General features: G+C 42.4%; 1 protein-coding gene across 3 annotated transcripts; it reads right to left on the bottom strand.

The window, feature by feature from the left end:
• Positions 1–1,308: 1,308 nt before the first annotated feature.
• Positions 1,309–16,034, bottom strand: LOC121535566 (phospholipid phosphatase 3-like). Of its 3 annotated transcripts, none has more exons than XM_041842766.2 (6): positions 15,593–16,034; positions 7,952–8,106; positions 3,877–4,157; positions 3,584–3,641; positions 2,898–3,074; positions 1,309–2,746 (listed from the first exon to the last, which is right to left on the bottom strand). In XM_041842766.2, the coding sequence occupies exons 1-6, from the start codon at positions 15,732–15,734 to the stop codon at positions 2,618–2,620; spliced, it is 942 nt and encodes a 313-aa protein (XP_041698700.1). In that variant the 5' UTR covers positions 15,735–16,034; the 3' UTR covers positions 1,309–2,617. The 3 variants fall into 3 exon arrangements, with proteins under 3 accessions (XP_041698700.1, XP_041698699.1, XP_041698698.1); XM_041842765.2 differs by lacking the exon at positions 7,952–8,106 and adding an exon at positions 7,395–7,552 and having other exon boundaries at positions 15,593–16,032; XM_041842764.2 differs by lacking the exon at positions 15,593–16,034 and having other exon boundaries at positions 7,952–9,811.
• Between the last annotated feature and the right edge of the window lie 1,532 nt (positions 16,035–17,566).

Raw genomic sequence — 17,566 nt, 5'->3', positions numbered from 1 at the left:
TCTTGAAGGAGTTCCCACATATGCTGAGCACTTGTTGGCTGCTTTTCCTTCACTCTGTGGTCCGACTCATCCCAAACCATCTCAATTTGGTTGAGGTCGGGGGATTGTGGAGGCCAGGTCATCTGATGCAGCACTCCATCACTCTCCTTCTTGGTAAAATAGCCCTTACACAGCCTGGAGGTGTGTTGGGTCATTGTACTGTTGAAAAACAAATGATAGTCCCACTAAGCCCAAACCAGACGGGATGGTGTATCGCTGCAGAATGCTGTGGTAGACATGCTGGTTAAGTGTGCCTTGAATTCTAAATCAATCACAGACAGTGTCACCAGCAAAGCACACCCACACCATAACACCTCCTCCTCCATGCTTTACGGTGGGAAATACACGTGCGGAGATCATCCGTTCACCCACACTAATGTTCATTGCTCGTGTTTCTTGGCCCAAGCAAGTCTCTTCTTATTATTGGTGTCCTTTAGTAGTGGTTTCTTTGCAGCAATTCGACCATGAAGGCCTGATTCACACAGTCTCCTCTGAACAGTTGATGTTGAGATGTGTCTGTTACTTAAACTCTGTGAAGCATTTATTTGGGCTGCAATTTCTGAGGCTGGTAACTCTAATGAACTTATCCTCTGCAACAGAGGTAACTCTGGGTCTTCCATTCCTGTGGCAGTCCTCATGAGAGCCAGTTTCATCATAGCGCTTGATGGTTTTTGCGACTGCACTTTAAGAAACTTTCAAAGTTCTTGACATTTTCCGTATTGACTGACCTTCATGTCTTAAAGTAATGATGGACTGTGGTTTCTCTTTGCTTATTTGAGCTGTTCTTGCCATAATATGGACTTGGTCTTTTACCAAATAGGGCTATCTTCTGTATACCCCCCCCCCTACCTTGTCACAACACAACTGATTGGCTCAAACGCATTAAGAATGAAAGAAATTCCACAAATTAACTTTTAAGAAGGCACACCTGTTAATTGAAATGCATTCCAGGTGATTACCTCATGAAGCTGGTTGAGAGAATGCCAAGAGTGTGCAAAGCTGTCATCAAGGCAAAGGGTGGCTATTTGAAGAATCTCAAATATAAAATATATTTTGATTTGTTTAACACTTTTGTGGTTACTACATGATTCCATTTGTGTTATTTCATAGTTTTGATGTCTTCACTGTTATTCTACATTGTAGAAAATAGTACAAATATGGAAAACCCTTGAATAAGTAGGCGTTCTAAAGCTTTTGACCAGTAGTGTACATGTACTGAAGCTGTCTTTTAAAAAAGCTATTAAACAAAAGTTTGAATACTCACAAAAGTCTGGCAATCATTGCTTGTTTAAGCAGCACTTATACAATTACACAGGCATCGACCCGTCAAAATTCATAGTGGATATTTCATGAAAAGGTAGATAAATGATATTGTACATAATTCTCTGATACATAAATTATCTAAAAAAATAAAACCGATATTGCTGTGTGGTTGAAAGGACATGAAAGGGCAGGATATACTATATTGTCACAGAGATTGGGTTATTTTTTTGTTGTGCAGTTGGCACAGTATATGTGAAACATTACAAAATGTATCACAAAGCTATAAGAAAGTATAATTCCACAGTTTTCCTGTTTTTAATATTAACGTCTGTTGAAGCAGCCTCATGTTCCCGGTCTTCAACCTGAAGCGTTTATGACAAAACACACAAACACACTCAAATATAGACATGACATTCAGATACTGACACACGAGACACGCGCAAACACACACACACACACACACACACACACACACACACACACACACACACACACACACACACACCCAGCACACGCACACACACACACACAGTCACTCTGACCTAACACTTGTGAGCAGCCGTCTGACACACACAGAGTTATTTCATTACAGGGCTCAGTGGGGGCTCGTCCCAACCAGCAGAAAGAGGCCCACCTCTCTATCTACTGTATACACTACCACAACTCCATTACCTATATCTAAATTTCTATACAAACCTAAAAGCTGGTTTTAATACAAAGCTTTACAAAAAAGCTTCACGTTTTCAGTTCATTCAAGTGGTGACAATCAAATATCGAGTTTGGATATAGTGCTATAGCTCGACTATATAACAAAGGTTATTCATAAAATAAAATAAAAACATCCTTCCTGTAATCAAGGAATTTGTTTCTGTTCATGCGTTTCTGTCATAGGCAGAATTATGAGCCTGAATCCGTGTTGCCTGAAGTTACCAGACTAAGTCAATCTGCAGAGCAGCAGGTTGGATGGAGACCTTCACTAATTAAAACACAATAGAAAAACGGAGTTCTCCGGATAAAAATTGAGAGCGGTGCTCCCCACGTTCTTCCACATTCACATGGCACATGAGATGGTGAGCAACATGGGTGTTGCTGGCTGTTCAAAAGGCACAACGTGTGTGTGTGTGTGTGTGTGTGTACAACCCTCCTCTTTTCTCCAATGTTTTCCAGTTTATTATTTCTCTGTGCCTTACAGACATGTCCGTTTTCAGTCTTGATGCTTTAGCTGGTTGTTGAACGTATCCAGTATAGACCAGTAGATGAAGTAAGTGATCTTTAAAACCTAGAGCGGTAGGTAGCTGGACTCTAGTGGTCTCTACTATGCCATGGTGAGGTGGTTGCTCCGCTCTCTGATGTCTGTCATGGGGTTGGTGGGGTTCTTTACTGGGGTCGCTGGTAGAGCTGAACTCCTGCCTCTGGGCTTGAACAGGTCAGATACAAAAAACACCTGGGGGATAGAAAAAAACATAATATATTATATAGTAAAAACAGGTCATACATTTTATTGATACAGACTGCATAACTGCATAATGTATGTAGTAATTTGTATATGCAGTACCATATCATCCTATGTAGTAAGTCATAGTTATAGTACTTACTATGCAGTAGGCCACCAAGGCTCCCTGTGCGAAGCCAGACAGGACGTCTGTGGGGTGATGCTTGTGGTCAGACACGCGGGACAGGCCGGTGTAGAAAGACATCATGATGAGGGTGAACTGGGTCAGGGGGCGCAGGAGACGGGCTCCACGCCAGGTGAACCTGGACTGCAGGTAGAACTGGGAGGACAGGACATAGAAGGGAAATAGTATCAACACAGGGTGACAAGTAGGTGTGTGTGTGTGGGAGGGAGGGAGGGAGGGAAGAAGAGTGTGTGTGTGTGTGTGCGTGTGCGTGTGCGGATGTGTGTGTGCATGTGTGTGGGGGGGAGGGTGTGTGTGTGTGTGTGTGTGTGTGTATGGGAGGGAAGGAGGGAGGGAGGGAGGAGGAGGAGGGAGGGTGGGAGGGAGGGAGGGAGGGAGGGAGGGAGGGAGGGAGGGAGGGAGGGAGGAAGAGTGTGTGTGTGCGTGTGCGTGTGTAGCACATGGGGGTGTGTGAAATGTATTCCTCAGCCTAGCTAGCTTTTTGTGTAGCGTTGTGTGCTAGCAGAGCAGAGGTCCTGGGTTCCAGCCTCAGTGTGAGTCGAATCACGAGGAAGTGGTACTCGCTAAGCAAGCAGCGTGACGTCTGTTATACGCGTGCGTGTGTGTGCCTGTGCATGTGGCTAAGACACATAACAGTAACTCACCACCAGATACAGCATGGTGTACATGGAAAAGGATGCATGGCCAGAGAAGAACGACTTCCTGAAAAGGAGAGCAAAAACATGTTAATACAGTGTTGTTGTTGCTATACAGGTAAGAGCAACTTCATGCCTTTCTCGTGGGTATTGAACTAAGCATTCACTTTGCATGAAATATAACCAGTATCACTTTAAACGAAGCTTAACTTATACGTTTCTTTATAGAGCATTCATAAAGTCTTCATAAGCACTACATAGATGCTTCACAATCACAATGGAGTCATGTCAGAGTAATGTACCTGGCCTCCTGGACTTTGCTCTCGGGCCCATGACACTGGTAATCTGTGATGTAGCCCAGGGAACAGTTGATGGTGGACCAATCGGGCTTGCACACGTCCAGGAAGTGGGGTCGCATGCGGCCCACCGACACCTTGGCGATGTCCGTGAACGATTGGCTGACTGCACAGCCGAAGATGAACACACCCACCTGCTTGTAGAGGGCGGAGATGTAGGGGTTCCCTACGAAGGACTTGGAGCCCTCGTTCAGGTAGTGGATCCTATAGCTCTCCCCAATGATGATCTGATGGGGAAGGAACAAGGAGAGGATACAGTCATGTAATCGACAGTACAAAATGGCCGCTGTGGCAGTCAAATGGTAATTAATGGACCCGGAGTCTACGCGGCCATCTTTGTAGATTACATGACTTTATCTCTCACCAATGATGATCTGACAGGAGGGATCAAGGAGAGGATACAGAAATACACATATCTCTGCATGTATATATGGCTTAGCAGTCACGTCATCTACAAAGATGGCCGCTGTAGACCTGGGGCAATCAAATGACTGCTAGTATAGCATACAGCACTAAATTACTGCCAAGGTAAATAACAATAATTCATTGTTACTAGTTACTGTATGTTCTCTGTTCCATAGTGGTTATGTAGACACTTCTTATGTCAACAAAACTGAACAGCTTATTCATTTCTTAAATATACCGTATGATAGAGTATCAGACATCCAATACACACTTGGAATTCAGTAAATCACAGCAGTAAAACAGGTGAGACAGATCAGAAAGTAGAGAGGGACAATATTAGGATTAATCAGAATGTGATATGAACAGTGACATCAATACTGTGAACTTTCCTTGAGTGAGGAAAAAAGCCTTACATCTAAGACTTTCAAATGTTTCTGTTTGTTTTGGAGGACAAAGTTGATAAAAACACTACAGATCAAACCCTCGGTCTGTAAAATTAACAACAAAAACAAAATGCATAAATTTCAGCATAGCTACAGTATGTGAGGGTGAGTGAGTATGTGAGTTGTGGACGACACATGCAGAGGTTTTCAGTAAACCTAAACGTAGACTGGACTAGGGGACGTGGACTGGACACCAATAATTCACTACAGCTGTTCAAGTACAAATCCCTTTCCCTTCCCCACCCTACTCTAGTCCACCACCTGGCCACTGACAAATGGCAGTGAGTGGGGAGAGAAGTGAGGGAGAGGGAAGAGAGGGAGGGAGAGAGAGTGTGACAGGAGGTAGGGACAGAGGGGGAGAGAAGAAGAGAGGGAGAGAGGAAGGGAGAGAGGGAGTGAGCAGTGAGAGAAGAAGAGCAGGGGAGAGAGAGGGAGGGTGGCGAGAAGGAGTGAGTGGGGAGAGAAGAAAAGAGGGGGAGAGAGGGAGGGAGAAAAGGAGGGAAAAGGGAGAGGAATTGAGAAGGGAATGAGAAAGGGCAGGAGGGAGAGAGAGAGAGGGAGGGTGGGGGCAGAACTTCTGGTTTTAATCAGGATAAACGCTGAGCTAGGCGACATGGTGTCCAGATTCGGCCAGAGCAGGCTCACATCAGGGGCTAGTTAGTTTTCCACCTCACCAGCTGACTTGTTTTCGCTGGGGCTCTGATTTCACTAGGGGATGTGTGGGTGTTTTCTTGTTAGTATCTCGGTTTCATCGCAAAATTCTTGTCTGGGCGAAAAAACTTCTCATAAAAAAAAAAAAAAAAAAAAAAACATTCCTTTGGGGGAAAGTCCTATAGGGAGATTTTACAAGCTGATAACATGTATTTTTTTTGTTTTGTTTTTCCACCATGGAGCCCTTTAGTGCCTGGCTGATCCAACCCAGCTGCTTCATGGGAGAGAAAAGAACACATCTGGTTCTCATTGTGTGACAACTGAGAGAAGATCAACTATTTGAATGAAACAGCTTTGTAGTAACTTTGTGTAACTGTTACAGTTGTAAACTCAGAGATATTCAAAGGGGGGAAGAGGTTGTCTCGTGGCTTGTCTCATAAACGTCTAGTCGTCTCACAAATGATAAGAGGTTTTTTACGCAGTGCCAATTTCAAGGGACACAGCCTCTATGCCTTTAAGACAGGCAGATTCTCTCTCCACTTTATCCGAGGGGCAACGAAGCATTAAATGACCTAATGCTAAGAGTTTTCCAAGAGTTCAAGAACGACTAAGGCCAGCCAAAAGGCTCTGGGCCTCTGGGGAACATGGAATTTAACGTCACGTTCAGAAGAAGAAAAATCTCCTGTGCCATCCACCACATTTCCAGGCCCATGAATTACAGTGTTTGACCGAACAACCATTGCGTCAACCATAATTACACAGGCCCAGGGAGATCCTTCTCACCATGCAAACCAATCCAATCCCCTCAACCCTTGACTGGGTCTGTTCAGTGGGGTGCAACCTTACAGAAGACTGAGGATAGAAATGTCTTGAATAGAGCAGTTGACATGATCATCTGACCCTATTTTATAGGACAGAGAAGCATGTCTGTTCTACATAATCTATTACTATCTGAAAGTTATTTAACGTTGCAACCCTGAGGTTAGACTTCTCTTAAGTGAGAGGGAGCCCTATACCAGCAACAGATCTTCAGTCATCTTACAGTAAACAGCAACAGCCTGATCCATTTAACACTTCAACGCTCTTAACTCTTTTATAACACATTCATTACTGGAACCATCTTAATCACACCAATCAAGATAACACTAACAGCAGAACCAACAGGGAATGTTGATTGTGATTGGCTGTTATCTAGCACTACTCAGAACACTAAAAGTCCTGATATGACAGGTCTTGAAAACCATAGTCAATAATGCTGCTTTTCGACTGTAACACCCTTATGTTATACTGGGGAAATTGTTTCCATAGCTAGGGCTGGCAGTGAGGACTTGTGAACAGCAGAATCAACAACCTCTGCATAATCAAAACAGTTGCTTTGTGAGAAGATGTTAAAGTTCACAGTTAGCCCTTGTTATGTAAATGCAGGCTGAAAAGTACCAGTGCCATGGCCCAGTGAGACACAGGTGCCGGCCCACATAGATGGAAACAGAAAGGTCTGAGCCTTTTGAGTAAAACACTGAGGTGAATCCTGTATGGAAATGCGCATTAAGATACTAATTCCACAATCTGTCTGTGAGCATGTAGGCACTCAGAGAAAGTTATACGTTGAATGATGTGTATTGGCAAGGTGGTCAAAAATGGTGGTCAAAAAACAAACAAACTTGATCTTTGATAACGTTCACTAGACATGATAGTTCAAAGGTGACTCGATCCGTGGTGACATTTAGTTGACCCATAGTACAGTGACTGGGACTAGGACACAGTGGGTGGCACAGTAGACACACAGTACAATGAGTAGGTGATGGTGCACAGTGCTGAGACAGTGAAGTGAAAAGTGAGGTGAACATACATTAGTGAGTAGCCTGAGTCCCAGATCTGTTTGTGCGAACTCTTATACATAGTAGTTGGCAAGACAGCACAAACTGATCTGGGACTCAGGCTAATTAGTGAGTTATAGTGACTTACAGAAAGGATGGTGATAAGAATGCCAGCAGCAGAAAGCACAGCGTCGCTTATGGTGTCTCCGTGTTTGGCCGGGTACTTGATGGACTCATCGGTGCAGTAAAAGCCTCGGCGGTAGGGCTGTACAGCACTAGTCTCTATGATCAGGAAAGGCAGGCCGGCTATGTACACACAGCAGCGGTGAGGCAGAGAGAGAGAGAAGAGAAGGAGTGGAAGAGAGAGACGGAGAGAGCGAGAGAGAGAGAGAGAGGGTCAATAAGGGGCTCCTAGAGGAGTGTCCACAGGTAGATGGCACAGCGATGGACGGACAGGGAATATGGGGGTCTCACTTCTCACTCTAAATGTATTTTGGACCAATGAATTCCCCTACTGGCCTTGGTCTGTTTCTGCTATAGCCAACTGATATGACTAGAAAGGTGATCCCCAACTACTAAATGTTAGGAAGCTATAAGTGTGTACGGACACATTTAGATAGCCAGTTAGTGCCTGGGTGGAGTTGGAGTGAGTCCCCTGTATGCATTCTCTGTCCCTCCTGCTGCTGCGCCATATTAAAGACTTACGGAGGTGATGGGCACAATGAACCCCACAGCTACCAGGGCAGTGGTGGGCACCGTGCTGTTCTTATGGGACAGGGTGATGCTGCTGTCATTGCAGAACAACCCCCTCCGGTGGGGCACGATGTGAAACTTGTGCAGAAAGACAGCAAAGAGCATCACTGCACACAGACAGACACACGAGAGCTGGGGTGAGAGAGAGCAGCCCATGTATTCTGACTGACATACAAACACACCACACACAAAATCTGTATTTCTGCAGTTAACCCCAACGCTCACACAGCAAACACAGAAAGACACCCCCACACACTTACCTGGGGCGGACAAATACACTTGCATGGGCTCTGGAAGGGAACTGTTGTTATGCAGTTCTCATCATAACATTGATCAACGTTTTCTTCAAACAAACCTCTGCTGATAACGTTGTACATTTGTGTAATATAAAATGATACAGAGATCAAAATTGGACCTGTACCATGTTCAGTTTGAGGAAGATATCAAGGGGACATGCAGGCTACAGCAAATAATCTACCGAATAACCATTGAAGCGATAGAGCCTCTCGCTCTACCACCAGATAACACATGAACATCCTGCTGTTGTTATCCATATCTCTGTGTACTGGAATGACCCAGCCATTGACAATATTAACTTAATGACAGCAAATTAAATCAACTAAACGAAATTCACTGACATGGCAGCCAAGAAAGGGGAAGATCTGTCATTGTTAGAATCTGTAGCGCCCATCATACTATGAATAACCAACATCAAACGGAGGCAGCTAGTACTAAAAGGGTTGGATGGTATCCATCACTGATAACTAATGTGGAAAAAACTCTTCCTTCCTCTACCAGAAAACAGCCTTTCAAGGCTGAGACTTAAAGGTGCCTGAAGGGTGTTTTTGTCAAATCTAATTAGTGTCTTTGGCCACTTTTAGAGGTAAAATAGCTTATCAAATTTTTTTTTACAACAAACAAATAACAAACATATTGGATGAGAAAATAAAACGTAGGCCAAGAGGACCGGTCATTTCCCCCAACTTGAAAGGAACTTTTACAGATAAAGGGGAAAAGTAGTACCCAGGAGAGGACTCTCTCCCTGACAAAATTTGGAAAACATACATCAAAGTGGAACTTTAACTGATGTTTGATGCTTTGAAGTGAACCTCTTGAATAATTCTGTAATGTATGAATACAAAGAAAAACAAACATCTGCTCTCTCTCATCCCCCCTGCCCCTTCTCTCTAGGTACAGGTTGAGGCCGGGGGGGAGAGGTCAAACTGGGGGTGCTGGCCTGGGTACTGCAGAGCTGAGGTAGGGGGCTTGATGTCTTCAAACCAAAATGTCAACACACGCCTCAGTATGCTTGGCACCCCTCGCTCTGCTCCAAGCAGCCTGGGCTTTGAAGGCCCAGCTGGGAGCGGCTCATGTTACAGGCCAGTCTCTCTGCCTGATGGGAATCCCAGACCAGACCCTAACCACTCCGCTGGCTGTCCTCCCTCACATCCAAGATTCAACATGATTCACATTATTACTGTTAATGTTTTTACTATTACTATTCAAACAAATACCGTGACAGGAGCAATAATAAACCAGGAGACCATTTGAAGCTAGGTGTTTTCAGTGGCGTTAGAGCTCTAGCAGAGAGAAAACATACTTTAAGTAGTGTCCGATCTTGACTGTCTGATCCGTCAGGCCTTTTCATGGCCCTTGTGATGGGAGGGAATCAGCAGGCATTCCTCTCACAGCACAGTGCTTGGTTTGGCAGCTTAGGACCGCTGCTTGCTGATGATGTAGGCAGTGGTGGAAAAAGTACCCAATTGTCATACTTGAGTAAAAGTAAAGATTCCTTCATAGAAAATGACTAAAGTAAAAGTGAAAGTCACCCAGTAAAATACTACTTGAGTAAAAGTCTAAAAGTATTTGGTTTTAAATATACTTATCAAAGTAAATGTAATTGCTAAAATATACTTAAGTATCAAAAGTAAAAGTAAATGTATGAATAATTTAAAATTCCTTATATTAAGCAAACCAGACAACACAATTGTTTTTATTAATTTTTTTATTTACGGATTTCCAGGGGCACACTCCAACACTGAGACATCATTTACAAATGAAGCATTTGTGTTTAGTGAGTCCGCCAGATCAGAGGCAGTAGGGATGACCAGGGTTGTTCTCTTGATAAGTGTATGAATTGGACAATTTTCTGTCCTGCTAAGCATTCAAAATGTAACGAGTACTTTTGGGTGTCAGGGAAAATGTATGGAGTAAAAAGTACATTATATTCTTTAGGAATGTAGTGAAGTAAAAGTAAAAGTAATCAAAAAAAATTAATAGTAAAGTACGAGTACCCAAAAAAAACGACTTAAGTAATACTTTAAAGTATTTTTACTTAAGTACTTAACACCACTGGATGTAGGACAGTGGAAAGAAAAAAGAGCCCTGGGCTCAGCACTGCTACGAACGTGCAAGGTGTTAATCGTGGTGTCTTGATCTCACTGACCACCTTTAAACACATAACCAGATCCAAGACTCACAGTGTAGGCTGGCGAGTAAAAAGGAGAGGAAGTTAAAAGGAAATTGAGACGTTACTAAGCCGGGTTTTCCCATGATTCAGCTGTGTTGTCTTGCCCCGAGGCCCCCAACCCCGACGCCCCATGCCACCAGACAGTGCAGCATCAGCATTCTGCAAGGCATCTAGGAATTTCCCGTTTTCCTGGCCCTTCGCACAAGCGAGGGAAAACTAGTGCCCCGCTAGTTGCCAACAACAACACCAGCCGAGGCGTATGTCTAATGCATTAGCTACACTGACCCCCAAAAAACAGAAAACAGTAAACACTCCCTAATAAAAAATGGCATGAGTGAGCTCGTAGAATTTTATTTTACCAATATCACAATGGTGGTTTATTTATTATTAGGCTTTTCTACCATCGTAGCGAATCCCTTTAAAGCCCCAGTAAGGTATAACCAAACAACTTCCTCGAAGTGATGAGTTAGTACTCAAACACCTGAATGCTTTGCTTTCTCTCATGGAAAATTGGAAGCGAGAAACATTTACCTTGAGCTTATTGGGTTATAAGAATTCTTAAGCATGCCCATAGGACTTTTTAGAGTTTCAGTTTGGGGCTTCAATTCCACTATGGAAACTACAATCAATGTTTGGAACAGGCAAATAGAGGCTTGCATTGAATGAATTAAATTTCATCATATTTTTGGGGCATATATCATAACACCAGTTGCTGAAGCTAAAATAAACACACATTTTCCACTTGCTGCCATTGCTCACCCCCTGGCATAGAAATGTATACTACATGTATGAGAGAGTATATACAGATGCCCTTGTTTTTACTTGTACCCTTGTGTGCATGGCAGGCAGTAGCCCCCACAGAAACGACTCCCTGTCTGTGTGTCTGGTCGTGGTGCGGTGGGCAAACCCTGTCCCTATGCTCTAGTCCTTCCACAGACTGCTGGGAGAAAGGAACGGAGGGGAAAGATCACATTTGTGTTGAATTGTGGTTGCCAAAACTATTACTGATGAATACTTAAGGTGGCAATCAGCAGTTGAAATAATAACAAAGAACTCCCCAGCCACTGTTTCGGTAAAAAAGCTGAGGGATGTAACCACTCTCAAATTCATAGCCAGAACTATGGATGCAAGGACTGACTATCCATGATATCAAAATGATAGTTTTAAGCATGTTTTGAGGCTAGTGTTTATTTAAATTGACTTTGTTTACAAACATTGGAGTAAAACAAGCTTCTATTTTGGGTTCTGATGGGGTGTGACAGTTGAACTAAGCTCATCTAGGCATTTATGAGTTATATTCTTCAAGAATCACTGCATACATATCATAACTGTATTTACAAGTCCAAAAATGTATGTAGCAACTGCAGATTGGCCCTTTAAAAGGATCTGCGTGCCACATAGTCTCAACATGTTACTGACTATATAAAACATTAAAAACAGTCATGCTATAGCTGATTTAGCCCCCTAGAACTTTCTGATGAGCTACAGCCAGGCATCAGCTAATGGGGACATTATAAGACAATTAGAAAACGTAAAACCCACCTGCAACGACTGTTCAACTAACCCTATTCAACCATACGATTAAGGTAGGTTTTAGCGAAAACACTGTTGATTCAGTTCAATCTACAGGGAATAAAGCTTGAGTTTGGTTACAATTTATAATAACTTTTCATGAGTAATCCATTAGAAAAATGTAAAAATCTTTTAGAAATTATTCTTCCATTTACTTTTTAGTCATTTAGCAGACGATCTTATCCAGAGCGACTTACAGTTAGTGAGTGCATACTTTTTTTTTTTAAACACAATTTATACTGGCCCCCCGTGGGAATTGAACCCACAACCCTGGCATTGCACGGGACTGAAATGTTACCTTAAAGTTTTGCCTGTTTAAACAAATGCTATTTTGTCCATGATGGTCTTGGGGTATCACAGAACTAAAAGCTAGCCAGGTCTCATACTCTATGTGCTGTAGCCAACAGTATTGTCTTATTATTGTCATAGTGATAAAAGAGTTGGCTACAGCACATGCATACAGTATGGAACCAGACCACAGCCTTATTGAGATATTGACATCTAAATATAAAGCTCTGGACCAGGCTACTGAGATCTGGGCCCGTATTCATAAAGCATTTCGGTCTCGGATCAGGTCACTCCTGTCCATATAAGCTTAGTTATTATTATTATTATCATCATCGAAAAGGCAAAACTGAGCCTAGATCAGCACTCCTACTCAGACGCTTTATGAATATGGCCCCTGATTGTAAACTGAGAGGAAAGTCCTTCCGTCCTGGAGATGCTGGAACTCCAGTCACAGTGAGAATGGAGGCAGGCTAGTAATTACCAGTGCGCTTCCATCATTTCCTCCTTGCAGTCACTCCCCTCAATCCACATCTTTAGCCAGCTAAACACTGCTGGATTCTTGACAGGTGTTTTCTGTGGGCAGGTATATACACAGAGTGGGCCCAACTTACCTGCATCCAATAAGAAAAAATATATACAGTGCATTCAGAAAGTGTTCAGACCCCTTGACTTGTTCCACATTTTGTTATGTTACAGCCTTATTCTAAGATTGATGAGGGGAAAAAAACTATTTAATCAATCTACACACAATACCCCATAATGACAAAGCAAAAACAGGTTTTTAGAAATGCTTGCAAATGTATAAAAATAAAATAAAAATGACATTTACATAAGTATTCAGACCCTTTACTCAGTCCTTTGTTAAAACACCTTTGGCAGCGATTACAGCCTCGAGTCTTCTTGGGTATGACGCTACAAGCTTGGCACACCTGTATTTGGAGAGTTTCTCCCTTCTTCTCTGCAGATCCACTCAAGCTCTGTCAGGTTGGATGGGGAGCGTTGCTGCACAGCTATTTTCAGGTCTCTCCAGAGATGTTCGATCGGGTTCAAGTCCGGGCTCTGGCTGGGCCACTCAAGGATATTGAGACTTGTCCCGAAGCCACTCCTGCGTTGTCTTGGCTGTGTGCTTAGGATTGTTGTCCTGTTGGAAGGTGAACCTTCACCCCAGTCTGAGGTCCTGAGCGCTCTGGTGCAGGTTTTCATCAAGGATCTCTCTGTACTTTGCTCTGTTCATATTTGCCTCGATCCTGACTAGTTTCCCAGTCCCTGCCGCTGAAAAACATCCCCGCAGCATGATGCTGCCACCACCATGGTTCACCGTAGGGATGGTGCCAGGTTTCCTCCAAACGTGACGCTTGGCATTCAAGCGTGACGCAGTTCAATCTTGGTTTCATCGGACCAGAGAATCTTGTTTCTCATGGTCTGAGAGTCTTTAGGTGCCTTTTGGCAAACTCCAAGCAGGCTGTCATGTGCCTTTTACTGAGGAGTGGCTTCCGTCTGCCCACTCTACCATAAAGGCCTGATTGGTGGAGTGCTGCAGAGATGGTTGTCCTTCTGGAAGGTTCTCCCATGTCCACAGAGGAACTCTAGAGCTCTGTCTCGGCGCTCTACGGACAATTCCTTCGACCTCATGGCTTGGTTTTTGCTCTGATATGCACTGTCAACTGTGGGACCTTATATAGACAGGTGTGTGCCTTTCCAAATCAAGTCAAATCAATGTAATTTACCACAGGTGGACTCCAATCAAGTTGTAGAGACATTTCAAGGATGATCAATGGAAACAGGATGCACCTGAGCTGAATTTGAGTCTCATAGCAAAGGGTCTGAATACTTATGTAATTGAGGTATTTCTGTTTTTGCAAACATTTCTAAAAACCAGTTTTCGCTTAGTCATTATGGGGTATTGTGTGTAGATTGCTGAGGACATTTTTCTTTATTTAATCGTTTTAGAATAAGGCTGTAACGTAACAAAATGTGGAAAAAGGGAAGAGGTCTGAATACTTTCCGAAGGCACTGTATTTCTGCATTTGCAGGGCAATAGAGAGACAGAAGTTTGTTGACAGAAGAACCTCTACTGACCTGCGATAACCTTAGAGATTATTTATTCTAAACAGTTGTGGGGTAAGAAGTGGCCATAGATGTCCCATGGGACCCAGTCAACTCAGTCAGTGACCCAGTAGAACTTGAATACTACGTCTTCACCACAGACTAATATATTCAACCTCTATTCCACCTCCATGTATTATACATTTCAACCCGTGAAAGGAATAATAATTTCAAACTGTAAAGGGGTAAAAATGACTGGTCTCTGAAATGCATATGATAACACTTTGTACAGTAGGTGTTGTGTCAAGTCCCCCAGCAGATCAAAGACCTTGGATCAGAAGACTTATTAGGGTCTTTGAGTTTGAAGTCTTTCTTGGAATGACTGATTCATTCACCTTTGAGCTGTTTGGCACTTCACCACCCTAGTGTTTTTGAGCCTGGTAAGGAATAATTCACGCCAAGCTCAGTCAAAGAGAGAGAGAGAGCGGGGGAAATATATGGCACCCAGAACATTAGCTGAACATATGGCTGACCGTTTCACCACTTTCCTTTAATCACACATACACCAGATGTCACTTCAAGAGCATTCCTGGCTTGTGGAATGTGAGACATTCTGGAAAATATTAAAACAGGCCAAATGAGTGCAACAAGTATGGGCGGACACCAAAGAAATCCTCTTGGAGCAATTTATCAATTACCTTTTCCCATTTGCCAGCAGAATAAATCGTTGCATTGTGGGCGATGGCGTTCAAATAACTCTGGCCAAATATTGTCATGAGAAATCATTGTCTTTCTAAGGGGGAAAAACGTTAACTATTTTTGCTGTCTTATATATATTTTTTAATCTGTATTTTGGATAAAGACTGACATTGCTCTGAGATTGGATGAATGCATATTTTTAGACTGACAGTTTATGGGCTTGACATAATTATGGGATAAACACTCTAGGTCGACTATGATGACAAACTAACATTGTCCCAGAACATTATGCTGCTTATTAGGCCGTCATTGTAAATAAGAAATGGTTCTTAACTGACTTGCCTAGTTAAATAAAGGTTAAATAATGATGTAAAAATTATGAATAACCTCAATAATACAAAACAATACAAAATATGCTAATTCGCATAGCCAGATTTTATGCAAATTAAAACATGTTGACCTACTGCACATACGAAAATCATTAAATATCTATAGAAATGAAAGGCAGAAAATCTCACCTAAAAACAAGCAGAAGAGATCTACACCGACCAGCAACTTTCTCCTGCTGTTGTCTTTACAGTTGTTGTTATTCAGGGAAGAACTTCCTCCATTCCTTGTCTCTGGTGCCATTGTCTTCTCATAAATTAAACAGCGTTGCATTTATAGGCCCCTTGAATGGCTTTCCAAATAAATAAAAAGAAAGCGTGGCGAACTCGTAACTTCAAATAGAAAGCCGAGCGGAGTTAGTTCTTGAGTTACCATCAGCTGAGAGATGATTGAATAGTTTTCCATATATTGTGCTGATAAATTAAAAAGGAGATGTGCCGGTTTTTCTGATAAAAATGTTGACCTTCAAGTTAACTGCTAGGGCTTATTTCGTTCTCGTTTATTCTGCTAGCCCTGTTGAGCCAGCTTCTAATAATCCTTGAGGACCACGGAAGGTTTAGTTGCGCTCCCACTCCCCGTGACCGCCTCCTACAAGACCCTCCCCCTACCCGCTATAGCCGGACACTACCCCAGCCCTGTCAGAAACAACACTGGCCACTGTCTAACCAACCAGGTTTTTTTTCCTTTATATCTTCAACTGGCTGACAGCAGCTGCCTTAAATCATCTTTAAAATTCAGTACAGCCATTGTTACTATTACATGGATTGGATACATTGTGAGAAGTGAAGTCACTGTTGGTTTCATCTGTCAGTTTTTGCAACAGGGTAACAATCATGTTTCCATTTGAACAGCGGTGCCCTCTACTGAAAAAAGTATGCTATTGCACTGTTATAGACTAGAAATATTACAATTTATTTGATGCTTTACAGAAACGTGATACATTGGATATCAAAAACAGAAAACCGATATTTTCAACAAACTGCAACCAGACCAAAACAAGTGTGAAGAGCCAAAAAATTATTATACACACTCTTGACCAAGGCATTGTACACAAAACAATGTACCGTTTCACCATTGTGTTACAGAAAGTGCAGACTTGAGTACCTACCTCATCGTTTCCCATTCAGTAGAGTCAAAATGATCAATGAACAGAAACAGTGCATCATTTACTGTGTTCATAGTCAAAAGCAACAAGAAAAACAAAAACAATTGATCTAAGCAGCCTTGTATAACAGTACACATGCCATGGATAAAGCATTAAGCAACCATACAACAACAACTATCAAAACAAATGTGATCGAGAGAAATAAAGGCATCAGGTCAAACATACTTCAATAACAATAACTGCACAAAAAGGACACAAACATCCCCCCAACATGAGAAAGGAAGCCCATCAAAAGCAACATGGTGGAACATACTGGAAAAACCCTGGAGGCTGCTTGATCTTCAGGGCTCAGTTTTCAAAAGTTATCTGATCGGATTTCAGCAATTGAATAGGATTAAAGGCATCCCCATTCAAGTAAATAATACGGGCAGTTCTATTCATTATATTTCTATGCTTATAATCGTACCCGATGAGAACTTTTGAAAAACTGGGCCCAGATCTAGTGGCAGATCTGATCTATATACTACTGTTCAAACGTTTGGGGTCAAATGTCCTTGTTTTCGAAAGAAAAGCATTTTTTTTTGTCCATTAAAATAACATCAAATTGATCAGAAATACAGTGTAGACATTGTTAATGTTGTAAATGGCTATTGTAGCTGGAAACGGCTGATTTTTAATGTAATATCTACATAGGCGTACAGAGGCCCATTATCAGCAACCATCAGTCCTGTGTTCCAATGGCACGTTGTGTTTGCTAATCCAAGTTTATCATTTTAAAGGCTAATTGATCATTAGAAAACCCTTTTGCAATTATGTTAGCACAGCTGAAAACTGTTGTGCTGATTAAAGAAGCAATAAAACTGGCCTTCTTGAGACTAGTTGAGTATCTGGAGCATCAGCAATTGTGGGTTCGATTACAGGCTCAAAATGGCCAGAAACAAATAACTTTCTTCTGAAACTCGTCAGTCTTTTCTTGTTCTGAGAAATGAAGGCTATTCCA

Source organism: Coregonus clupeaformis, chromosome 21 (genome assembly GCF_020615455.1).
Source record: "Coregonus clupeaformis isolate EN_2021a chromosome 21, ASM2061545v1, whole genome shotgun sequence".
Classification (NCBI taxonomy): domain Eukaryota; kingdom Metazoa; phylum Chordata; class Actinopteri; order Salmoniformes; family Salmonidae; genus Coregonus; species Coregonus clupeaformis.
This window is presented reverse-complemented; position numbering and strand designations above follow the sequence as displayed.